Source organism: Amphiprion ocellaris, chromosome 6 (genome assembly GCF_022539595.1).
Source record: "Amphiprion ocellaris isolate individual 3 ecotype Okinawa chromosome 6, ASM2253959v1, whole genome shotgun sequence".
Lineage (NCBI taxonomy): Eukaryota > Metazoa > Chordata > Actinopteri > Pomacentridae > Amphiprion > Amphiprion ocellaris.
Genome location: NC_072771.1, coordinates 23,689,199 through 23,715,749, shown reverse-complemented (window position 1 = coordinate 23,715,749; position 26,551 = coordinate 23,689,199). Strand labels below are relative to the sequence as shown.

Below are 26,551 nucleotides of genomic sequence, written 5' to 3'. Positions count from 1 at the left end.
TACCACTGAATGATATAATGGAAACTATGAGATAGATGTTGCAAAATGCTCAGGATTTTATTGTACTTAATTTGTACAATATATTCTAAAAAACAGTATTGTAGTTGTGCTCATAAAGTTTGTATTAAACTGGAGGCGATATTGCATAGCAAAAACAAGCAGTAAGTGCTGATTATAAAGGAATGTACTGGCTTCAGTTACAATCATTTAAGTATACAATGCCCAATGTTATGCTTTTCTAAGACTCTTTCACTCTACAGCAAAGTTATAATGCCTTTAACAGGATGGTTCATCATGTTCCCTTTTACATTTATCTTTCTTTCTCTGACTTAGAACCTGATTGCTCTCAGCTGTGCAGCTCTGCCCCTTGTATCTTTGTTTTCATCAGGGCTCAGTTTCTTCCTGGATGGATCACAGCCCATCTCTGAGTTCAGTCTGTGCTGCAGGATAATCCTGGTAGTCAGCAGGAATAGTGTCTGTGGGAAAGAAAAAGAGAAATGAATCTCAGAAGCATATTTATAGCTTGCATGGCTGATTCAACAGTATTCAACTCGTAGTCACTCACCGTTGCAGCGATACTTCAAATTGGACCAGATGATATTTTCCTGAGAGAAGCAGAACACACCCAGTCGGCCTCCTCTCATACTGGTGTCAGTTATAATCCCTGTGTCCGCAACCAGGTTTGAGCCCTCAAAAAAGCGAGCCCTGGTTCACGCATGAGGTGAAACTAGTTAGTCAGTTCACACGCTATGAGTGTGTATGTGTTTGTGATGGTGTGTGTGTCTGTTTGTACCTGATGTATCCAACCTGAGGTCTGTGCTGGAGGAACCAGCGGTAGGAAACCTTATCCTTCCAGCCAACGTTCCTGGGGTCTTTCCACAGGAGACGTACCTGGTCGGGGGTGTTTCCTGTATGCCACAGGGAGTTCCTCAAATACTCACCAGGGCCTGTCTTAGATTTCACCACCTGGTGATAAAGAGCCACATAAGATCAAAGAGGGGAAAAACCGATGCTGACAACAGATGATGACAACAAACACACTTCAACCACACCTTGAGCTGTATTCCAGGCTCAGCGACAGCTCTGAAGGGTGCGGCCTGCCAGTAGGTTTGTTCCGTCTGTTTCCACATCACGACATAGAAAGAGGAAGAGTCCTGGTAGCCGAAAATGAAGCCGGCGTAGTCATCATCTGTCACTGTGTTCACGTGGAACGTTCCCTCAAAGTCAACTCCGCTGAACGCTTTGTAGCCTACAGGTAGACACAGCAGGAAGGAAACACAAAACTGCACTGAAGAGAGGAAGATTTATAGATGAAAAGGGAAATAATCCAAATTATCTAATTGCAGATGGGAATGTGATGGTATTAGGACATTCTGCACTTACCAACAGCGAGGCCAGGGTCAGAGTTCATGGTCTGGACTATCTCCATGCCCTGTCAGGATTCAATTAATGTTCATTGTCATGAGACACATGCATTATGTTGATTCATTTATTTAACATAGAAATAAATTCTCTATGAGAAAATCCACTGCATTAGAGATGCTCCTGAAACAGAGGCTGAAAAAGACAAAGGAGCTAATTTGGTCTATTGCTTACTTGGTTGAGAACCACCCAGTTGGGGTCGATCTGAGAGTCTCCCTCTGGGTCCAGCACCACGGTCTGATAGGCTCTGAAGTCGGTCAACGTGACCTCAGCATTCTCTGGGCAGTGGTCGATTATGTCGATGACATTGTCTTTGTCAAAGTCTCCTTCACATGCGTCTCCAACTTTGTCCTCTGAAATACAACAACACAGTTTAATAAAGTAGCAACTCACAATGAATACTTGTATATACACAAACAGCAAGTCAGACTAACTATTAGAGTCCTCTTGGTCTGGGTTGGGAACCAGTCTGCAGTTGTCTTCGTCATCCAGTATGCCATCGTTATCGTCATCATCATCACATTCATCCCCCTACAAGAAAGAGATGAATCAAAAACATATTTCTCTTTATGTGAGGATTCATGAGATAAATCACTGAAGTCTGATGCATTCAATAAATTAAAGACATATGAAGAGATAAAACCATTCCATCCTTGTCCGTGTCCAGCTGTGAGGAGTTAATGACGTTGGGACAGTTGTCTTTTGTGTTTTGGTGGCCGTCACCATCACTGACAGAAAAGAAGCAGGCAGGTAAGATAAACAGCAAAACCTGATACATGCTGATAGAAATGCAGGCTTATGATATGCTACCTGTCTATGTTGTCATCACAGGTGTCACCCACAAGGTCATCATCTGAGTCAGACTGCAGGCAGACAAAACCAAATACTGCCAGTCAGAGTTTTGGCAGCAGATAAATCTTTAAGAGGCTGATGTTTGGTTGGTTACCTGGTTAGGATTTGCCATATCAGGACAACTGTCACAGGCGTCTCCCACTCCGTCACTGTCTCTGTCCTTCTGGTCTGGGTTGGGGACTCGCTGGCAGTTGTCAAGAATATTTTTCAAACCTGAGAACATAAAGTGCTTTAATTTCATGCATAAAAGGGTGGATGGGAAAATAAGGAAGCGTGACAGAAGCAGCCTACAGCGTGGTCAAATGCATCACCAGATGGCGGTGTTTGTTTAAGACAAAGTTGAAATAGTTTCCAGTGGCCTTCGACGCCTGGCAGAGGCTTACAGCGGAAAAATGCTTTTAGAGAAAAGACAGACATGACCAAGTGCTTAGCAATCCAGCCTGGAAGTTAAAGACAGAACCAAATCATCAAGAGGCTGGAGCTCTGCCAAACCGAACAAACAGTGGCTACCAAACAGAGTCTAAACATGCAGCACGTGTACATGTACAAGTACATGTGGGTGCACACAAAGTCCAAACTGTGTGTCCACTGGAGCAAATAAGTGGTTTTCTGAAAGGCCAATCAAGTGAGGTATGTGAGAAAAGTTTCTGAAACAGCACCTAAGATTCCAGTAGGAACATTTTAACCCTGTTTACTACAGTTTTTTAATGAAGTTGTTTTCCCTGAGAGCCAGTGATCTAACTGGTAGTGGATGTGAATTGGAAACAGACACGTTAAAAAGTGCAGGAGGATGTTTTGCACTGATAAAACGCTGCTAGTTCAGTGGAAGCAACAGAAATGTCCCTGTCTGCATCTTCCAAGGAGGACTGTAAAGGTTATATTCTTGTTTTGGCAGTCTGGCCCAGGCAGACTGTGGTTTGGATAACCCTCACAGACACAGATTTTTAATGCGTTTATCAGCCGTTTTGCAGGTTTTACATTGTGTTCCTAAATTTATTATATCTAATTCATGCAATAAAAGCAGTAATAGTCCATTTACTGCACCTCCTGCTCCAACAACCTCCCAGCTTATTTCAGCGAATGTGATCATTTGCAAAAATTACTGTTATTGCTCTTTGTATCCTTAATTTCACCCAGCAATTAACAGATTTGCAGCTGCACTAATTATGCATCTATTAAAGCAAATATTAACACACACACTTACCATCCCCATCCATGTCATCATCGCATTCATCCCCCAGACCGTCCTGGTCTGTGTCCCTCTGTGAGGGATTCTCAACTGTCTTGCAGTTATCACAGGCATCACCATGAACATCCTTATCGCTGTTTTTCTGGTTCACATTTGGAACCAGCCAGCAATTATCCTGAGACAGACCAATGAATTTTATATTGGATGAGCTCAGTGACAGAGGTAAATATCTGTTCATGAAGTGTAAAGAAGACTGAGAGTTGCAGATCAAAGTCACCTACATCTATGTTCATAATGCCGTCACTGTCTGCATCGTCATCACATGCATCACCCATCCCGTCCCTGTCTGCATCTTCTTGGCCAGAGTTTGGCACAAACACACAATTGTCCTGGACACAATACAGGTAAACAGCATAGTTTTTAATCCTAGCATGAATTAAATGTGAGAGAAGATAGTGGATGTAGAAGTGAGTACCTGCTTACAGGTGCTGTCTCTGCACTGGAGTGTATTGTCAGGATGTGCGTCAATATCTGTGTCCTTTCCACACACATAGCCGTTGCCAGCCCAACCAACACCGCACTGACATACACACAGGAAAAAAGAGGCAAGAAGTGACATTTTGTGGACATAATTTCATACATAACAGCACAATAATGAACTTATTCATGCTCCCGCTTCTGTTGCAAATTCTTACCGCACAGCTAATGCTGCCGTCTCTTTCCACGATGCACTCGGCATTGATGTCACAAGGGTTGGGTTGGCCGTTGGGGCAGAGCCGGCTACCATGGCAGCCTCTCACCTGGTCACCTGTGAAACCAGATTTACAGTTTCCACAGCGGAAGGAGCCCTGGTGAGGACAGCACAGAGTCAGAAAAAAGGGTCCTTGTCTATAGAAATTTCTAAAAAATAACCTTGCACCAGTTTCAGTGGTCTTACCATAGTGTTGTGACAGTCTGAGTTGGCGGTACAACCTCCATTGTCAGGCGGGCCCAGACACTCATCGATATCTTCACACACCTGAGAGAAACAGTTTATAATGTATGTAGTCCACAGACACAGATAAATCAAGCAAATTGATTGCTTAATATAGATATTTTCTGTTGGACCTGTTTGTTTGTCTTAGCGTAAGACACTCCCACTCCAGTTAACAGTGGTCCAGTGTATCCCAGAGGACATTTCTCACAGCGAAAACCTGGAGCAGTGTTCACGCACCGGACGCCAGGGAAACATGGATTAAACTTGCACTAAAACAGAGAAAGAACAGATGTTTGTCAAATGCTGACGGGCCTTCAGTTATGGATCGCACATGCACACTTAGAGACTTTATTCACACCTCATCTACATCATCACAGTGCACCCCGTCTCCTGTAAATCCATCAGGACAGGGGGCACATTGGAAACGTCCTGAGTTTGAAGGAATACACATGTTCTGTCTGAAACAGGTCCCAGGTGGGCACTGAATCAGAGGCGCAGGATCCAGGTCAACTTTTCCAGGACCTGGACCTGGACGTGGCTTGGTCGGATTGCCATCAGGTCCTATGGGGGCACATCGACAGATTGAAAAGTTTATAATGTCATTTTCATGTCTACTATCTAAATACTGTGAATGAGTAAATAGTTTTTGTGCTGCTTACCACATGCCAGACACTCTGCGATGGTATTCCTCAGGAAATTTGTCTCCTTAATCTTAAAATGAAAGAAACACTGTCAAACCGCTGATAAACTCTGAAACTTGCTTTATCCCTTTACATTTTTAACTTGATCTTTCAATAACTGCTGAAAATCTGAATGAGATTTTAAAAAGCCATAAAATGCATAAAAGATTTGCTCAGTAAACAGCATCTATTTGCTTCAGGCCACCTGTCAAACACTTTATCTCCTAATAATTCCCTGCTTTGAATGATCATCTGAAATCGTGCACTTCTATCTGCTGCTGAGGTGAATGTTTGCTTTTATTCAGCGTTCTGTTCCTGGGTTTACATAAAGCCTTGAAACAAGACAGGTCCAGAAAATCTGCAGGTTCTCACAGTCTGGATTCTCAATTTCCACAACAAAATGCTGATGTTACTGCAAAACTGATCACACTTTGAAGCAAAAAGGAAATATTCCAAATAGTTGTCAATGTGCCTGCTCTCCATCATTTTTAAATGTGCTCTATTCCACTAAACAACCAGGCGCTGCTGCACAGTTTCTGCTTCCCAAAAACATGTTATCCATTGAATTTCATCTCAGGATCATTGTGTGTATAAAAAACAACCACAAAGGTGGTAAACATCCTCATTATAGAACAGTTTATTTAACTTTGTGTTGAAATGCTGCAGTGCCTTTTCATTCATTTTAAAAATGATGGTGAGCAAGTTAAGTGTTTATTTTTATGAGGGTTTTTTCCTTCCTTTCCATCCATCTAGAAGGTATGTATGTAAGACACACAAGACCTGAACACAGAGCAGCTTACCTGCTGGTGGAGCAGCTCCTTCATCTCAGACAACATGGCCTTCAGCTCCAGCATGCTGGTCTGGTCTTGAACCATTCTGCCTCCCTGGATACCTGAGTGGATTTCACAAACGAGAATTAAACAATTTGATATGTGATGCAACTACCAGGATTGGGTTGAAATGATCTCATGTGTTTGTGATGTGATTCAGTCATTTTGTTCTCACCCAGCAGCTGCACAGATTCAACCTGATCTACGCTACAGTCCTGCAGAGTGGCCACATTGTCTATGGTGTCCTCTATCACCAGCTTCAAGTCTGTCAGTTTATCCTTACAAAGGAATAAAAGATGCAAAGACAATGTAGTTATGGCATTCCTGAACCAGTATCAAATTTTACTATTTCATGTTGGAGCTTCACCATTGTTGTGTCTGTGCAGCATAATTATTCTATTGTTATTCACCTGTCCACTTGACTGCAGAGTCCTGAGTGCCACCCTGTTGGGACCGGGTGGCACTGACCCAAACGCAGCTGGAAGATCATCCAAGGTGTGAGCAAGTCTGCAGTCCACGTAGATGTTGAGGCGAGGTGGGCCATGCTGCAGACCGCTGGCATGCAGCATCACATGATGGTCGCGCCCATCTGCCAGGGATGCATGGTTGAAACTAGTTGTACCGAATCTGCCGTCAGTCTTCTGGTAACGAACAGTCACTAGAGACGGAGGGAAGCAAAAGCACTGAATGACAGAGCAGGTTAACGCAGAGTTAATAATGTAGTCTGTGCTTGACACAGTATAACCATCAACCTTTGCTCAGTTTGGCCTGGATGCTGAGCTCCAGGTACTTGGTGTTGTCTTTGGGATTGATGACACTGAACAGAGAGGTGGGAGCCTTGTTGTGGAGCCTGAAGGACGTGAGGAGGAAAGCTTCATCTCGCCCATTTTTCTTCAGGCTTCCCTGGAGCAGGTCTGGAAGGCAGTCTGGAGACACCAGCAGGTCGTAGACTAACACAGGAGAGGACTGTTAGAAACATGTGTTATACTGCTGTAGATGCACCACAATTATGAGCAAAAAAAGTTAACAGAACAGCTATAGTTTAATGCAAAAGTAAAGGATATATATAACTGTTAGTCAGTGGGACCAAGAAGGAAATATTCAGCACACCAACTGGAAGCGCTCCACCTGGTACACTATAACTGGTGCTGGGTTTCTTTTTCTGCCAGCATTTTGAGTGTATGTCTTAATGGCTGCGGCGATGGATTGCTACTGCTGAGTCAGTGTACTACGGTACTTTATTAAGTGTGACAGTGTATCTGTATATTTGTGTATGTGTAGTGTTTGTAGACACGTGTGTGTATAAGTGCACACTCCTTTTTGCATCCTGCTGTGTTTTATAGAGTGGCAGACTGAAGTTGCAGAGAGGAGCGGCAGTAAACTCTTTCCACTGGAACAAACCGGCTGTCTCACACTCACATCCATGCATGGACGCACAAAAACACTTTCACACAGTCATTAGCCGAATACAAGAGTAATGCAAAGTGACAGGAAATTTCATGGAAAAAATTGCGTGTGCATTCCAGGCAAATTAAAGTTCTGCAGATGCACTTCTCAGATGGCGGTAAGTGTTGTTTTACGCATTATTTAGGTCAGACTTTTACTAGATCCTGTACATGAAACTCTACAAGCTTTTTCCTTGTAGCTTGCTTTCACAAAAGATTGTTAGGAATATGTAAAAAGAAAAAAAGCTGTCAGTAAAACAGCTTTGTATAGAATTCTAACATATGCAGCACACACAAGCATGCCGTATAACGTTCTCCAGATCTGCATGGATGTTGAGGAGCCGGTACTTACCCATTCCCTGAGCTGTGACAGCGAGCACCAGCTGCTGCAGCACCACAGCCAGAGCTGCTGCTCTGACACACACTCCCATCATCAGCGCTTCAGAGCCGGACACACCTCAGAATGAAGCCCTGTTCCCGAAGAAAGAACTTTCCTCCTGTGGATCAGTGAAACTGTGGCAGGTTGACTCTCCCACAGAATGATGACGATGATGACAAGTCGAGACTTTGAAGCAAAATCTCAGCAGAGGTGAGATGGTTTTGTGGTCACAGGCAAAGGGGAGGGTCCTCATTCGCATTCGAAAGTGGCACAGTGAAGAGGCTATTTTAATCATTTGGGGGAGTGTCCCCTTAGAATAAGCCATCAGTTGTGTATTGTCGCTGTGTGTAGAAGCTGCAGTAGAATACGAGTAAATTGCAGCATTCAAAAGTAAGACATTAGAGACCTTTAAAAACGAATGAGGCATTTTTACTGCACATGCTATAAAAGCTAGATGTGTTTTTTTTAATGTATTAAAACAAATATTCATCTAGCCTAGTGTTTACCATCTATTGGGGATTTATGAAACTAGCAGGAAAGTACTTTGAATTAGCCTGTTTATAGTCAGCCAACTTTAAAAATATATCTAAAATGTTCTAGGGAAACTTGATTCCAGCTGGCCACTGTTTTTTCATAAACATCCTGAACCTGTGTCATAAATGTGGATTTGATCCCCGAGCTCATCTTCAGTAAGCCAATTTAACTGTATAAATCTATAGCAGATGTTTTTCATTTTAACCTGATTTAATTTAACTGGTCCTACATGCCTCTGCAAAGCTTTTTCGGGTTCCATCTGTTGGAGAATGTGGGAAAGGTCCATAGAGGACGAGACTTGAGGCAGTTTTTATCCCTGGAAACGTTTCATGGTAGATGTCTGGTACTCGTCTTAAAACTCTCTCTGCAAACTTCAAGTACATTTCAACATCTCAGCTGCAGTTCTGAGCCAAAGAGAGACATTTACCATCCCTCAGTGTGTGGTGTCTGGCTGTCTGGCCTCTGACCAAACACCTGGCAGCCTTCAGACGTCTCACTATCAGCCCCACATCAGACATGATGCTATTGTTAACTGAAAATAAGTCAAATGACGCAAAAAAATGTGAATTACTATTTGACATGGAAATCTAAATAGGCCTATGAAATGATCATTTGTTCCATTCCTGCTATATAATAAGTCAATATATCACTGTTCTTTTCATGACAGGTCTGGTTTTTCACTGCTCCTTTAAAATATATGAAACCAGACGATATAAAACGAGCTACTGAGTGATGTGACATTTTGAACATGTTATTTTTGGTTCTAGAGTTGACCGTTGCAATGACAGTGACATAATAATATGTGGTCATTTCACACTAAAGAACGTTTAAGTTTAATTCATTAGTGTTTTTGTCAACCTTTTCACAGTAGAGACAGGTTTTCCTTGTAGCAACCATGGAAGTAGTCAAAAAAGTAAGTATAATGTTTAATTTCATATGTTCTTAACCCTAATTTTTAAACTATACTGTTGTCTTAGATCATAAAACACTGTAGGTTTTATGTACATTTAAGTTAATCAGACTAATTCATTGTATTTATAATATTTAACCTTATACCTTAAACCTTGATATTTACAGTATATAGGGTCTTAACATTCAAGTCAGTCAGGCAAATTTACATAATAAATAATAACCTTAAACCTTTTTGGTAAAATCATAAAACTAAACTTATTTCTCTACTGGGAACAACTTTGGCTGAAGACCTGTTGGTTTAAATGTGCTCCATAAATAAAGATGACTGGACATAATGAATACAGACATATCTCAGCATTTTTGCATCTGTTGTGCTCTGCTCTTGATTTAACTGTATCTTAATTAGGGTCCGAGCACCGAACGGTGCGAAGACCCTATTGGAATGCAAGGAATTATTATTAGGGTCCGAGCACTGAATGGTGCGAAGACCCTATTGGAATGCAAGGAATTATTAGGGTCCGAGCACCGAATGGTGCGAAGACCCTATTGGAATTCGTCGGGTTTATTATTATTATTAGGGTCCGAGCACCACTTCGTGGTGCGAGGAACCTATTGAAACCCTAGGAATTATTATTAGGGTCCGAGCACCACGAAGTGGCGTGAGGAACCTATTGAAACCCTAAGAATTATTATTATTATTATTTTTCTTCGTCCGCCAGGAAATCGGCCTTTTTGACGCCCTAAACATACACGAAAACGCATGAAAATCGCCACACACATCAGAACCGGCGAAAAATTTGATATTTTAGGGAAATGGCACGCGTGCGTGCCAAAATGGCTCAATAGCGCCCCCTAGAAAATTAAGAAAATTCAGCCCCCGGACAGTGTTTGACCTAGACTTCTGAAATTCGGTACACATATGTAACTCATCAAGACGCACAAAAAAGCTTCTTGCATCATTACCCATAATGCAACAGGAAGTCGGCCATTTTGAATTATGAGTCATTTTTGGACATTTTTTGATATCTATAAACTCAAACAGCGTAATCCTGAGAGAGCTGAAATTTGGCCAGGATGTACTCCCGTCATGGTTGATCAAAAGTTATCAAAACGCTCTGCAAAAGTTTGAGGGCGTGGAAATGGCGAGCCACGGAATGCGGCCATTTTGAAATATGATTCACATTTTGGACAATTTTGTCATTTTTGGACATTTTCAAAAGCTATAACCTCAAACAGCGTAACCACGAGAGAGCTCAAATTTGGTCAGGATGGACACCAGTCATGGTTGATCAAAAGTTATCAAAACGCTCCGCAAAAGTCTGAGGGTGTGGCCATAGTTACCAGCGGAATGCGGCCATTTTGAATGTCTTGCCATGAAACAGGAAGTGCTGTCTAACTAGTCTGTACATGCTCCAGTCTGCTTCAAATTATACATGTGTGATCAGAGTCCAGCCCTAATCACGTCCATAGGTTGATATACACTCACAGTCATAGCGCCACATGGCGGCCATTTTGAATTTCTCGCCATTAAACAGGAAGTGCTGTGTAACCAGACTGTACATGCTCCAATCTGCCTGAAATTTTACATGCATGATCAGAGTCCGGCCCTAATCACATCTTTGTGCCACTTGGCGGCCATTTTGGATTTCTCGCCATGAAACAGGAAGTGCTGTGTAACCAGCCTGTACATGCTCCAATCTGCCTGAAATTTTACATGCATGATCAGAGTCCGGCCCTAATCACATCTTTGTGCCACTTGGCGGCCATTTTGGATTTCTCGCCATGAAACAGGAAGTGCTGTGTAACCAGCCTGTACATGCTCCAATCTGCCTGAAATTTTACATGCATGATCAGAGTCCGGCCCTAATCACATCTTTGTGCCACTTGGCGGCCATTTTGGATTTCTCGCCATGAAACAGGAAGTGCTGTGTAACCAGCCTGTACATGCTCCAATCTGCCTGAAATTTTACATGTATGATCAGAGTCCGGCCCTAATCACATCTTTGCACCACTTGGCGGCCATTTTGGATTTCTCGCCATGAAACAGGAAGTGCTGTGTAAGTAGCCTGTACATGCTCCAATCTGCCTGAAACTTTACTCTCTCAGTTGCAGCGCCTCCTGGTGGATATGCGTGGGCCAGTCGGGCCGCTCGGATGCGAGGACTCGTCCAACGCTGCTTGCAGCTTTTATTGGTTTAGTGGTTGGAAGTCAATAAAACATTAGCGTCAGTCAAATTGAATGCGTCAGTGGATGGAAGTGGTGGTTGCCTTGTGCTGCTCTTCACTTCACTGCAGCTCCATGGCTCCATCTGCTGGACGGACAGAAGTGCAGCAGCTGATGGCAGCTTCTTTGACCTCACGCTGCTGTCAGACCCCAGATTAGGGTTTATTTCAGATATATATAATAGAAAATAGTAATTAAAAAATAAGCTGATGTTGTATTTTTGCAGCAGTGAGTTTTACAGGGTTAAGAGCAACCAGTCAAAGGTTATTACTGAGGATTTTAAACAAAAACATTCAGGCAAACAGTTAACATCATAGGGTGCCTGACATGTTTGTTTTTTTTCCGGGTCGATACAGATTTTTTTTGTAATCAAGGAGATCAATAACCAAGATTTGGAATCACTACACATTTGCAGAAAAAAATAAAAGTTTTTGAACAGCACATAAAGTTAAGTTAAAATTAAAATAATCACGAGTTGCAGCCTTTGCTTATTTATGTTTTACATGCTGAAGTTGTCCTTCAGTGTTTCACTGATCAGATTGTGCTGTGGGCAGGAACAAGATCAGAGGGAGGCAGCTGCAGCAGACCCAAAGTAGTTTCACATTCATTTATCTGATCAGATTTCAGGGGGCTTTTTTTTTTTTTTTTTTTTTTTTTTTTTTAAGAAATGGGACCAATAATTGAAAACATGCTAAATATCAGGTGGGATCATTGGTGTCACAGGACATCTGCAGACACAGGTCAAAGATTACAAGGAGTTTATTTAACGAATGAAACTAAAACCAACACAGAAAGGATAACTAAACCAAGGTGAAAACAAAAAGGGGAAACCAGACTAATTGTAGGAGAAAGGTTCTGGTTTCAAAGTCTCTGGTCTGGCAGAGAGCGGAAGAATGAAGAACCGGGCCTTCGTGGATTAAGGTGATTGAGAACAGGTGAATCAACCCCCACACCTGTGAGAGAGATGGATGGATGGATGGATGGATGGATGGATAGATAGGTAGGGAGGTAGATGGACCATAGATAGATGGATGGATAGGTAGATTCTGCAGTGGGGAAATTTTCGGTGTGGCAGTAGCAGATAGGAAAAAAAGTAAAAAGAAAAGCAGCACTCAGTGCACAGATATAAATAGATGCTTTCTCCTTAGAGAAGAAATAGAAATGCTTGTAAAAAAAAAAAAACCTTGTGAAATTGCACATATTGACTTATTTACATTTTATTGCAGTTACTTCATGGGTGATCTGAACTACTGGGAGCAGGCTTGATTGAACACAGTCTGACTGCTGCAGGAAGGAAGGACCTCCTTCAAACATCGTGGGTGAAGCAGTCTGTCCCTGAAGGAGCTGCTGGTGATGGTCCTGTTTCCTGCAGGGGGTGGGAGATGTCCTCCATGATAGACAACAGCTTTGTCATCATCCTCCTGTCTAACACCAGCCCAGGACAGAGCTTGCTTTCTTAACCAGTTTCTTTAGTCTCTTCCTGTCTGCAGCCGTGATGCTGCTGCTCCAGCAGACCACTCCATACAGGATGGCTGATACCACCACACAACCATAAAAGGTCCTCAGAATTGCTCCCTGCACCCCGAAGGACCTCAGTTTCCTGAGCAGGTGAAGTCTGTTCTGACATTTCTTACACCGTGCGTTGGTGTTCTATCTCTAGACATGTTTGAATGTCTTTATCAATAAATGGTCAAACACATGTTGAGTGTCAGCTCAGCTCTTTGTTCCACACATGTATATGTTCCTATGTGATTGGTGTCTTGCAGTCAGAGTGTAAAGAATTGAAGCTGTCAGAGGCTTTCTGTGGTGAAGAGGCTGCAGGACATCAGCTGCTCCAACAGGTGACGCCTTTGTTCTTTGGCTCCAACCAGAACCAGCAATAAATCAGCATGAGCTGCAGCTTATCCACCTCATAGAGCGTATAATAAAGAAACCAAGAGGTTTTAGTTGATAGCTGTCTCTAGTGAATGACCAGCAGTGTCTTGTTCAGGTTGTGAGGAGAAGTAAAAAGCTTACAGCAGCTGGTATTCCCAGGTAGTCTCCCATCCAAATACTAACCAGGCCCAACCCTGCTTAGCTTTGCAGATCAGATGAGATTGGGTGTATTCAGTCTCAGAAACAAACCTGCAATGTAAGTTCTGTACCTCACATGATTCAAATCTCCACTCACACCTTTTATTTGTCCTTTGATTGTTCCAGTACTGATTGATGCCATCATTTAAGCCAATTTACAACAACACCTTGTAGGAAATGTGGTGCAGAGGTAAGTTCTGTGCCTCACATGTTGAAGGTCCATGGTTCAAATCTCCACTTACACTTTTTATGTGTCCTTTGGATGCTCCAGTACTAATTGCTAGCATCATTTAAGCAAACTTAGAGCAGCATCTTGTAGGACAGGTGGTGTAGACGTAAGTTTTTTGCCTGGCATGTTGAAGGTCCCCGGTTGAAATCCACCTTAGTACCTTTATTATCTTCACCTCCTTAATAGTTTTGTGTACCATCATTTACGAAAACTAACCGTTACACCCAGTAGGAAGGATAGCGCAGTGGTAAGTTATCTGCCTCTCATTCAGGAGGTTTTTGGTTCGAATCCAGCCCAGGGCTCTTTTGACACTTTTTAAGATAAGATAAAGTTCTTTATTTCTCCCCACTCCAGGGGAAATTTACATTGTTACAGCAGCTTTATTTACAATATATACATACTTTGGCTGTATGACAACCTCTTTCAACCATCATTACAACAAAGTCCATGAAGGACCTTGTGTGAAAGATAGCTCACACATAGGTTGTGTGTCTGTCATGTGGAGGGTCACGGTTCGAATCCCCACTGGGAACCTTGCGGAGGATGATAGTGGAGTGGAAAGGTTGTGGTGTGTGGTGTGGAGTGTCAGTGGATTGGAGTTGAAGGGTGGTTCCTGTAAAATTAAGAAGTTGCCCGAAAAAGGTGAAGAGCGTGAAGAGCGTGAAGAGCGTGAAGAGCGTGAAGAGCGTGAAGAGCGTGAAGAGCGTGAAGAGCGTGAAGAGCGTGAAGAGCGTGAAGAGCGTGAAGAGCGTGAAGAGCGTGAAGAGCGTGAAGAGCGTGAAGAGCGTGAAGAGCTAATTTTACTGCACTGTAAAGTTTGAGAAGCTCTCAGCCAAAGACTCACGACATTAAATGTGTTTGTGCTGAGGTTGATTTGTCTCTTGAGGCAATGCGAGTGGAGATTAAAAAGCTAATTTTGTATAAACCACTACCAAAAGGAAAAATGAAGAATGCAAAAAGAGGAGGTGCTCTCGGAACTACACGGTGCCAGACCCCCCCGGCCTGTTCGATGGCCACGTCTGGCCCATGTACCTGCAACACAAGAGGGCGTAAAGAGCGTAAAGAGCGTGAAGAGCGTAAAGAGCGTAAAGAGCGTAAAGAGCGTAAAGAGCGTAAAGATTTAATTTTACTGCACTGTAAAGTTTGAGAAGCTCTCAGCCAAAGACTCACGACATTAAATGTGTTTGTGCTGAGGTTGATTTGTCTCTTGAGGCAATGCGAGTGGAGATTAAAAAGCTAATTTTGTATAAACCACTACCAAAAGGAAAAATGAAGAATGCAAAAAGAGGAGGTGCTCTCGGAACTACACGGTGCCAGACCCCCCCGGCCTGTTCGATGGCCACGTCTGGCCCATGTACCTGCAACACAAGAGGGCGTAAAGAGCGTAAAGAGCGTAAAGAGCGTAAAGAGCGTAAAGATTTAATTTTACTGCACTGTAAAGTTTGAGAAGCTCTCAGCCAAAGACTCACGACATTAAATGTGTTTGTGCTGAGGTTGATTTGTCTCTTGAGGCAATGCGAGTGGAGATTAAAAAGCTAATTTTGTATAAACCACTACCAAAAGGAAAAATGAAGAATGCAAAAAGAGGAGGTGCTCTCGGAACTACACGGTGCCAGACCCCCCCGGCCTGTTCGATGGCCACGTCTGGCCCATGTACCTGCAACACAAGAGGGCGTAAAGAGCGTAAAGAGCGTAAAGAGCGTAAAGAGCGTAAAGAGCGTAAAGATTTAATTTTACTGCACTGTAAAGTTTGAGAAGCTCTCAGCCAAAGACTCACGACATTAAATGTGTTTGTGCTGAGGTTGATTTGTCTCTTGAGGCAATGCGAGTGGAGATTAAAAAGCTAATTTTGTATAAACCACTACCAAAAGGAAAAATGAAGAATGCAAAAAGAGGAGGTGCTCTCGGAACTACACGGTGCCAGACCCCCCCGGCCTGTTCGATGGCCACGTCTGGCCCATGTACCTGCAACACAAGAGGGCGTAAAGAGCGTAAAGAGCGTAAAGAGCGTAAAGAGCGTAAAGAGCGTAAAGATTTAATTTTACTGCACTGTAAAGTTTGAGAAGCTCTCAGCCAAAGACTCACGACATTAAATGTGTTTGTGCTGAGGTTGATTTGTCTCTTGAGGCAATGCGAGTGGAGATTAAAAAGCTAATTTTGTATAAACCACTACCAAAAGGAAAAATGAAGAATGCAAAAAGAGGAGGTGCTCTCGGAACTACACGGTGCCAGACCCCCCCGGCCTGTTCGATGGCCACGTCTGGCCCATGTACCTGCAACACAAGAGGGCGTAAAGAGCGTAAAGAGCGTAAAGAGCGTAAAGAGCCTTTCAAGAAGATTTTTGGCGAATTTTGCCCAAATGTGAAAAAAAAGCTTGAGCAGAGTGGGGGATTGAACCTGCACTCTCCAGGTTCCAAACCACCATCACTACCTCTGGACTACCGGTCCTACATACCCAAATACAGGCTTTTCTTCTATTCGTCAAGGCGGTGACATCAACACTGAAAGAAAAAAAAAACAATCCACAAAATGAAAAAAAGAACATGATCTACCTACAACTTTTAAAGAACACGCTAAAAAACACAATACTAAAAAGTCACACTCTTCTCCTCATCACTCATTTTTACATTTTAACACAATTTCAAAGCCACACAAATCACATTCTTCATGTCAAATCACTTCTCTTCACTACAAATGGGAGAGAACAGCAAACAAATAAAATACAACTTATGGCTTAAATATCTTCAAAATCTCTTTGCTATTCCTCTACATTCAAATTCCTCAACACCACTCAACAATCACCTGCAGGATCTCTTACTTCTTTCTTAGCTCTGACAAAACATCTTCAAGACTCTGAGAAGACAACTCATTTTCAACACATTTGCTGCTTCGTCTAAGTGTCCACACACATCTCCAGTCATCCACAGGCCTCACCACTGATCAGCTGCACAAACTTACATGTTAAACTTCTCCAAAGATAAAATACAGGCCCTTCTGTCTGATCACAACTTTTACTGGTGGCTGATATTTCAAGTTCATTTCCTTGCAAAGTCTTTATTTTGGATTAAAGTGGGATCTGTGACCAGGCAGATCACTTGTTTATTCTTAGCATTTGGATTTCACTGACATTCCTGTCATGTAGAAAAATAGAAAAAAATATCTTTGCATTTTGAATTATATGTCATATGTTTTGATGATTTTGGGTCATTTTTGTGCATTTTCAAAAGCTATAAACTCAAACAGGGTAACACCGAGAGAGCTGAAATTTGGCCAGGATGTAGTGCAGGCATGGGTGATCAAAAGTTATCAAAATGCTCACCTTAAGTCTGAGGGCGTGGCCATGGCGGCCTCCTGAATTTTGATGCTTCGCCATGAAACATCAACTGCTGTGTAACTGCCCTAAACATGCTCCAATCTGCCTCAAACTTTACATGTGTGATCAGAGTCCAGCTTTGAAGACATCCACAGACAAACACACATTCAGAGTGATAGCGCCACCTGTTGGATGGACAGGAAATGCTGCATAACTAGCCTGTACATGGTCCGATCTGCCTGAAATTTTACGTGTGATCAGAGTCCTGCCCTGATGACATTCACATGCTGAAATACAGCCACAGTCATAGCGCCACCTGGTGGATGGAAGGAAATGCTTTATAACTAGCCTGTACATAGTCCGATCTGCCTGAAATTTTGTATGTGTGATCAGAGTCCAGCCCTCATCGCATCCATAGGCCGACATGCATTCTCGGTCGCAGCGCCACCTGGTGGACGTGCGTGGATTCGCCGACCGGCAAGGATGCGAGGACCCGTCCAACGCTGCTTGCAGCTTTAATTGTATTTTGTTCCCTTCTGCTTTTGTTTTGTCTGTCAAAGCATTTTGGAAACCCTTGTTGTTAACAGAGCTATATAAATAAAGTTATTGTCATTATTATTAGTAGTAGTTGTAGTAATAGTAGTAGTAGTAGTAGTAGTATCATTATAGCAACTGTTCTGGGGCCTTTGATCAATCCTAGATGTTTAAGTTGCCATTGAATTTCATGTTGTTTCATGTAATTAAATTCTTTCTCATTACTTATTTTGGTGCTCTCTACAGTGAAGTGGTAGTTGATGCTGTTTTGCTTCTTTCTTTCATGATGACCTCACCTTTACTTATCATTTTAATGATCCCTGAGGTGAGGTAAAGCATCATCTGAACAAACCCACAAACATCTAATGGGTTTTTACTGGTGATGAATCTTTACAGTCACCGAACGAGACTGGATCGTGTAAATAAACAGCAGAAAACAACTACTTTTTAAAATTTCTGCTGTGACAGGTAGGCCGTGACGTCAGCGGCTCCTGCAGGAATCAAACATGGCGGCTGCCATGGAGCTGAGATGCTGGGGAGGAGACTGGGGTTTGCCTTCTGTTCACACCGAGTCCCTCATAGTTCTGGTAAGGTGGTCGTCTGCTTTTACAGTAAACACGACTACTGCGTCCAGCGGTGCTTTCAGGACTGCAGGTTTCTTGTCCGCTTCTCTGTGCGGCTCCTCTCTGGTCTGTGAGATTAGCCTCCGTGCTAACCTAGCTGCTGCACAGCTTGCCCTGTAAGTTGACTGCGTCGATGTGCAGCAGAGAAAATGATGTTTACAGCCGAGTGTCACGTCGCAGCTACAAAATAACCACTGAGCCGACCGCATGGTTCGTCCTCCGTGTGTGGCTGAATGTCAGAAGTCATTCACACAGCTGACAGATAATGTGGCCCTTCAAGGTCAGTTTGTTGAGGCTTACATTTGGATTATTTGGGTAAATTCGGGGCTTTTCCCGCTTCGTAGCTGTAAACGATGATCAAGCCAACAACCCTGTAGGAGAATTAGCATTATTTGTTCTCTGTTAAACATGTTGTCTGTACATGTAGTTACAAGTCGTGCCACGAGGTGACACTTTTTCTAATTTTCTCACCAAGATGATATTCATGATGGCACCATTTAAAACATTTACTAAGTGGCACTTATGATTTGTGTTGTTGCTTTGTGTTGCTTTATTGACAGATTTTTAGTGTGATTATACATAAATACACAGATATACATGCAATTTTCGATCCATCTTTCTTTTTTCTATCTGTTTTCAAGTTATTTCAGAATAAAATGAATGTAAAATGTGAGGTTCTGGGCAAAGTAAGGTCACCCTGCTGTCTGTCTATGCTCGGCCCATGTTCCATATGAATGGATCCAGTGTTTCTTACACTACCTGTGAATTAGTCTTATTTATGATGATTTACAGCAGGGGTGTCAAACTCGTCTTAGTTCAGGGGCCACTTACAGCCCAATTTGAAGTGGGCCGGAATAGTAAAATCACAGGGTATTAACCTATAAATCGCCACAACTCCAAATATTTCTTTGTTTTAGCGCAAAAAAGTACATTCTGAAAATGTCACAAAACCTTAGGAACAAACTGAAATATCTTAAGAAAAATAAGTGCAAATTCAACAACATTATGCCTCAGTTGATCATTTACACATTACAACTTTCAGAACACAGTGTCTACAAAGGCACAAAACATTCAGTCACAGCTATCTGGAACTGAACAATCTAGTATTTTACTTTATGATCAAAACAACTGGTCAAGACCTGGAAATCATTTTAAATTTACATTGATTTTCACATCTACGTAGCAATCCTGACATCCACACCATGCAAACTTAAGTGGGAACTATTAAGAAAGAAGGTCAAGTTGTCCCTCTGCCTTGTAAATGTGTTAAATTTATACATAAAAAAACACAAACGTTGAGGCAATACAGTGGACAAATTTAAAATTAGCAGTTACTTTCATCGAAAAATTGCAGTTAATGTCGTCTCTGTAATTTTTACACTTTGTAAAGTCGTCCCGCAGGCCGGATTGGACCCTGTGGTGTGCCGGTTTTGGCCCGTGGGCTGTAAGTTTGACACCCCTGATTTACAGCTATAATCTTATCCAAAGGTAAGATTATAGCTAGGACAAAAATGTTATAGAAATTTGGACCCTTTATATAGTCCAGGAGAAGAGATGCAAGGTGCTGGTGAGGAGAGAGTGTTTACCCATAAAGTCCCTTAACACAAAACCTGAAATACATAGCTTATATTAATCAGAACAAATCTGCTGCCTGGAGGTGACAGGCTAAATGTAATGTTGCACAGAGCAGTGTTCATGACCCACAAACTGGCAAAATACGATTTGAGTTCCTTCCTTTGGAGTAAGTCTTATTCAGGTGATTCCTTTTTTAACATGTCCCCCCACTTTGTAAATGTCAGCATTATTTAGTTACACAGTGATTAACAGTGCAAAAATCATTTTGTTATGAGTCTTTATAGTGTGTGTTTAATGTTTGTTTCTTGTGGTTTTGCTTGTCTTTCCTCTTTCTGTAAAGCCGTTTCAGGTGAGCATTGTAGTGTAGTGTCGAATCTGTATTTAGAGTTAGTGCCAAATTCCTGCTGATGGTGCAGTGTTTGTGGCAAACATTCAGCTCCTTTACTAGAACTTTGCCTTTAAGTTTTAAAGTCCAGCGTTGAGAACATAGACAGTTCTTTCCCTGAATGTTAAATGGTGCCGTACTTTGCATTTGGATGAAATGTTCCAGCATAACATTTTAACAGACTTTTGAATCATATAAACACTGAATGTGTTTTACTATTTTACTGGATTCATGTGTGTGTTTTTTTCCAGGCGTACACCAAGTTTTCTGGGGCAGAAGTCACGGTTTCTCCTATAGACTGGACATGGAAAACGATAACAGGTGTGTTGCAGCTTCTCGTAAACTGGAGTTTTACTGTTTTGTAGTCAAGTTACCACATAAGAAGAAATTTGTTACCCATGAAGGAATCTTTCTAGAATACATATACAGTACAGATAAATATGACAGTGTGGAAAATATTATCTCAGTTATCTATGACACTGAGACCGACTAACTTTTAACTACTAAACTGCAGATTTATGTTTTTATTAGGTTCCAAAATAAAATTCATTTTGAAAAGGTACAGTGCAGTGGTCACTTGCCATATCGCGGTTCACTCTTCGCAGTCTCACTTTATCGTAGATTTTGAACTTGCATTTGGTATCGTGGGTTTTTTGCTATATCGTGGGATTTTGTGGTATGTATATTTTTACATATTTATTGTTGCGGCAAGCTGCACTGGACAAAGGATATCTGTCTTTTATGCACTCTGCAACTGGCAGATGCTCTTATTTTGACACACAGAGCATTACACTGAATTAAATGTGGCAGGAAGTCATCATACACACAATACTTCACACTCATGGTCCTGACAACCGAACACTAAGTCTAGGCTGACTAAATCACAAAAACACAATAAAACACAAACACTAATAACTCTGAAACACTAATAGAAACCACAATAATGACATTTAAACCCACAGCACCCCGAACTCCCATGGTGCACTGCAGCATGACAATTCAGTCATAGCTACCGGCTCTGCGATCGCAGAACGTAACCCCCGTGATAGACAAGGAAGCATTGTACATTGCAAGAAGAAGTTAATAACATGTTAAAGTTCCTCCTAAACCTCATCACCTTTTTTCTATATTGCGCTATCTTCCTCCTTGAACTCTGTCTCATTTGTCCACAGCCACCGTCCCAGAGTTGCTTTGTGGTGATTCTGCAGTTCAAGAACCTGCACAGATTCTCAACTTTCTGAGGAAACAGGTGGGAGTGTTGCTTTTTCAAGATATGCTCCAAACAAGTCAGCAGAATCAGTACAATTACAGAAATAGTTTTTTTGTTTGTTTGTTTGTTTTTTTTTTGCAGAGGTTTAATGCAGATTACGAGCTGACAGCCAGACAAGGAGCAGACACAATGGCCTACATTGCTCTGCTTGAAGAGAAGCTGCGACCAGCTCTGGTAAAACTGTCTCTCCTCTGTTCTTTTCCTGACAAATACTAATCTGTGAGTGCTACTATCTAAAGTGATGCTTTGTGTCCCACAGTTGCACACTTTCTGGGTGGATGCAGAAAACTACGCCAATGTGACACGACCATGGTTTGCTTCCCGCTCGCCGTTCCCGCTCAACTTCCTCGTCCCAAGTTGCCAAGCCAACACCGCTCTGTCCCGCATCCTTCTAACCAAAGGAGAGGCGCCACTACATAGAATCACAGAGGTGGAGGGAAAGGTGAAAACCTACGTCATCTCCGTGTCAACTCTGTGGTTTGTGGTGCAGAAGTGTCTTTTTCACAGCTGTAAATCTTTCTCACTCCGTCTGCCTCAGATCTACAGTGATGCTAAAGAGTGCCTGAATCTCCTCTCCTACAGACTGGGAACCGCAAACTACTTTTTTGGCAACTCGTGAGTTCTGCAATGTTCATTGAAATGACTGTATATCTCAGATTTAAGTAATTAGCTTTTAGAAGATAGAAAAGAAAAGAATTTGGAATGAAATGCTGTCTATTTCGTTAAATTTGCCGTTAGTAGTCTTTGTGCATGTGTTCAGTTTGCCATTTAATTGTGAGTTGCTGGCACAGGAAAAAAAATAACATACAGGCCAATAGAGTATGCATTAGGATTTTCCTTAAAGTTAAACTTAAAATCACTTGCTGGGAGGAGGCGGGGTCTGCTAAAGTGTCATTGTGTAATAATTTTGGGAGAAATTAGGCTTAGGAAATGCTTTGCAGTGTTCATTTATATGCAATTATTAATCCTGGATTCATAAAGCACCCTGACAGATCTGGGTAATGATACTTTTCATAGTATTACTTTTGATCTCATAGTCTCATGTGGCCTGTCTTCGTGCATGTCTGAATGTTTTTTTGGGGTTTTTTTTTTGTTTTTTTTTGCTTGTTTACGTATGTGTTTGTGATCATAGGCCAACCAGTTTGGATGCCTTCGTGTTTGGTTTTGTGGCGCCACTTCACAAAGCCAGTCTTCCCAGCAGTCCTCTGCAGAGTCATCTCAGGCAGCTGGACAACCTCATACGCTTCTGTGACAGCATCCTCGCACTTTATTTCAGCTCGGACCGTCCTTGTAAGATGTTTACACACGCTGGAAGCATTCACTCTTTGGGGTTTAAACTTTGGGAAACTCGCACGGGAAGCTTTTCACACAAAAAACAACTAACATCATCAACACTTTCCTTCGTCCTATGTATTTGTATCACTTGCTGACCTAACACTGTTCCGGTTCCACTGACTTTCTGCCATTTTCCTCTTCTTCTGTCGGTGTGGCTTTACTTCATCTCTCTGCAGGTCCTCTCCCACCTGTTCAGGAAACAATGGACGCCAACCTCCAGAAACTAACTCAGCTTGTAAACAAAGAGTCCAACTTGATAGAAAAGGTGCTTCTGCTTTGCTTTCCTCTGCTTTTGCATGGGTTCACTGTTGCTTTTGGCAGGTACTGTCACGGTTGAGTTTAGAGTCTCCTACAGAGCCCTTGTCATTTCATTTCTTGCTCATGCAAAGCTGTGCAATTTTTTTTTTTTTTTTTTTTTTACTGTAGATGGATGACAACCTCCGCAGCAGCCCACAGCACAAACCCCACAGACCAGACCCCAAACCCAGCCTGTCCACTGCAAAGAGCTCTACTCCTGCCTAGCACCTGACCTGTCGCCCCTGATCCAGCCTTATGAATCATGGAGCAAAACCCTGTGGATGGAAGGTGCCGCTCTGAATCTGACTCAACATCCCGACATCAAAAAAAATCACTCTAAAGCTGGACTTTAACTTGAATGGAAAATAACCTAATAATTAATGGTAATATGACTATATAATTACAAGAGACTATTTTAAGATAATGATGATAGATTTCAAAGATGCTTGTCCAAAAGAGAAGAAAAAGTGCATGTGTGAGGTGTTTAAAAAAAAAGAGTGCATGTATGTGGTCAAGGAAAGAATGCTATGAAGTGATGTTTGATGAGAAAGACATGGAAAGTTCAAGGGAAAGCCGAAGGAAATGAAAAGTCCAGCAGGGAAAAGATGCGTCGATGTTTAACCTCTGAGTGAGCCACTTTTCTTTTCGGCTTTTACGTCTTTTGTTTAAGGGAAATGCATTTTCTGTTTAAGCTGTTCCCACACAACAGCTGATGCGACATTAGGAGCAGGAGGATGCTGAAACTACTGAGTTTAAGATAACTTAGTCAATGCAGTCCAGTAGGATGCTGGGCAAGAGAGTTGTACGGCAAACTATATTTAGTTCTCTTATGTTTTTGTGTGTTACCATGGAGGATTTCAGTTCTTTTGGCACCTGTCTGAGCACACGTCCATCCTCGTATCCACTGCAAATGTCCTATACAATCTAAAAAAGTTACTGTACAGCGTCTGCAGTTGTGACTATAGAAATAGCTATTTAGCTTATTTAACATTGCTTTCACCTCTTCTGCTGTATATAGCTTGTATAGTTGTAAATAGTGTCATAATAATAATCAGTGTACACTCACTGGCCACTTTATTTGGTACACCTCTGAGGTCAGACCAATACAGCAGCTCCGCCATAAATTTTATTCATTCTACATTTTCAGTTTTTGTTGACATAGTCAAAAAAGCGGCAGTTCTAATTTGTTTATCGCTGAAGTCCTAGTAGGTGGTGGTGGTGGCGAACATGACTGCACTACACAAGTGTTCATAGTATTTTCTCTCCCTTGTGTATCTTTATGCTGTAGATGAAAATATTAAGAACACAGATGTGCCAAGTAGTGTGGCCAGTGAGTGTCATTTCCTCTAAATAGGGCTGATCAGCTTGTTCACAACACACTGAGGTAATAGAAGGGCCTTACACACTGTATTAAGTTACTCATGCATAATATTTTAGACTAATGTGTGTTTGTGTGTGAGAGAGTTGTTCTAAGAACTATCACAAACCGATATGTCTTTAAATTGTTATTTTTTGTTGTACATGATATTCTGTGATGTTAACAATCCTATCAGTTCTACTGTTGACTCGATTTCTCCACAGCCTTTTTTGTAACATTTGCTTCAGTTGTTACTTTTGCTATGTTCTCATTTGCTGTGGTTAGTTCATGGTCACCTTTAGAGCCCAACTGACACTAGTTTTTGGGGCCAATGCCAATACCGACTTTTAGAGGGTAGAACAATCTAATATATTTGCTGAGGTTCTACAACTATGTGCAACATTTTAGAGTTATTCTGAAAATGGGAAATGATGAGGTCATTAAGTAACTCTTCAGAGGTGTATTTCACAGACTAGCTAGCAACTTACACTGAAGATACCTCTTGTCTCTGCTACATGTGCTGCAGACAGTGCTGAATGGAGGCTAAGCTGCTCTGTTGGACAAACTATGTGATAAGACAATTTCTTAAGTACACCAAGTATCATTTTTCTGCATTATGTTCTATTTAAAACAAAAAAGTTTTGATATCTGCATGTATTGGACAAAATATATGCAATCTGATGCAATTCTGATGCATCTGTGTTAGGCCAGTACAGGTCAGATTCTAGTCACTTTGTTTAAACCGAGCGTCTATCCCATTTGGGAATCTCTCATTAGCTGCCTTTTGTGTTTCTTTGTTTTTACAGTCTGATTATTGGACTATGGAACGAGATTTATTTCACTGTAATGCTCCCTAATGTCCTCATTGCTCATGCATGAGTAAACTGTGTCTTCTCTGTTCAATTCCTTTCATGATTTCTATTTCAGTTAAAAAAGGTATTATACTTGTAAAGATACTTGGGCTCTTGAAACTTCCAACAAACCACTTCATTGATGCATTCCCTTTAAAGCACCATATTCTGAAACAAATATGTTCATTGGGGTGTTTGTGCTGCCAGTCACATGTTATTGTTTGACAACAAATGGGCTTGTAAGGACCATATGGGTGCAGTGTGCCTTCATGACTGCTGGTGTCTTTGTAGTGTCAAAATGCTAACAGTGTCCTTCATATTTTGATACACATGTCATAAATTATCGTTATTCCTGTTGTTCATAATCTCTTGACAGTTGATATCAACTGTCTTCATGTTATTGAAATACAAACATGATAATGCAATGCTGGCCACTGTCTGTTTTTTCCCACTTTTGAAAGCAAAATAAACATCTAAATCTCCACATGTGCTCATAAACAGTCAACTGGAGCCAAAATCTGAGCTTTCTCACAGACTTTTGCTATCCCATTATTCTTTTTAAATGCACATCTTTTCTCCATCCTCCCCTAACAAAGCCAATTCACGCTATTGGGTGACTTGTTTTTCCAGTAACAATTACAGAAGATTTCACTGTTGCCCACCATTGTGTCATCATTTGTTTAGATGTCGGGAAGACAGAGAGCCCTTTGTCTGGTTTTTGGCTCCAAACGTGGAAAAAGTAAAGTAATCTGAGAGAAAGCTGAGAGGAAATGATGCATACTTGACATCAGATATTGTTCAAGTCAGGACTCCTGCTGAGATTTCTCTTGACTGGCTGTTTAGAAGGTGCAGTAACAAGAAATAAATAGCACGTTTTGATCTGCCACCAAATCATGTGCTAAACAGATATATTTTCACTTGCAGTGTTGACAACCACAATGCTATTGCCATCCTCTTTCTGTGCTCCTGTGTTACAAATGTCTGTCAAATCATATCAAATAGTGTCAAACAATGTTCCCTCTGATTTTTCATGAGTGTGAGCAAACACACAAACTCCCTGAGCGTCCCTTGGACCACTGTGAGCAACATCAGACGTGTGCACTGTGGTCACACCAGCATCACATCCATTCAAGTTACATGGTTCATTAAAAGAATCAAATTACAGCATTTACATTTCTGTTAAAACACTTTGTCAACAGGAGCCAGTTGAAGGCTGCAGTGATTTTAGTGACACTACAATGTATAAGAGTGAAGTTATTGAATATTT

The 26,551-nt window shown here is 41.7% G+C and overlaps 2 protein-coding genes across 4 annotated transcripts; one reads left to right on the top strand and one right to left on the bottom strand.

Moving 5' to 3' along the window:
- Positions 1-32: 32 nt before the first annotated feature.
- On the bottom strand, positions 33-8,003 carry thbs4a (thrombospondin 4a). The gene is made up of 23 exons (XM_023289866.3): positions 7,747-8,003; positions 6,702-6,899; positions 6,360-6,607; positions 6,125-6,227; positions 5,920-6,011; positions 5,099-5,150; positions 4,798-5,000; positions 4,571-4,708; positions 4,401-4,481; positions 4,159-4,311; positions 3,939-4,043; positions 3,745-3,852; positions 3,479-3,638; positions 2,369-2,487; positions 2,233-2,285; positions 2,066-2,150; positions 1,857-1,953; positions 1,597-1,775; positions 1,384-1,432; positions 1,053-1,249; positions 794-966; positions 566-705; positions 33-476 (listed from the first exon to the last, which is right to left on the bottom strand). Exons 1-23 carry the CDS (start codon positions 7,826-7,828, stop codon positions 412-414), a joined length of 2,880 nt encoding a protein of 959 aa, XP_023145634.2. The 5' UTR covers positions 7,829-8,003; the 3' UTR covers positions 33-411.
- A 10,058-nt stretch (positions 8,004-18,061) lies between these two features.
- mtx3 (metaxin 3) lies at positions 18,062-25,709 on the top strand. Of its 3 annotated transcripts, none has more exons than XM_023289874.3 (9): positions 18,062-18,178; positions 20,426-20,495; positions 21,347-21,423; positions 21,526-21,618; positions 21,704-21,886; positions 21,983-22,059; positions 22,577-22,734; positions 22,956-23,044; positions 23,206-25,709. In XM_023289874.3, exons 1-9 carry the CDS (start codon positions 18,098-18,100, stop codon positions 23,299-23,301), a joined length of 924 nt encoding a protein of 307 aa, XP_023145642.1. In that variant the 5' UTR covers positions 18,062-18,097; the 3' UTR covers positions 23,302-25,709. The 3 variants fall into 3 exon arrangements, with proteins under 3 accessions (XP_023145642.1, XP_023145643.1, XP_054867140.1); XM_055011165.1 differs by lacking the exon at positions 18,062-18,178 and adding an exon at positions 18,210-18,494; XM_023289875.3 differs by lacking the exon at positions 22,956-23,044.
- The last annotated feature ends 842 nt before the right edge of the window (positions 25,710-26,551 follow it).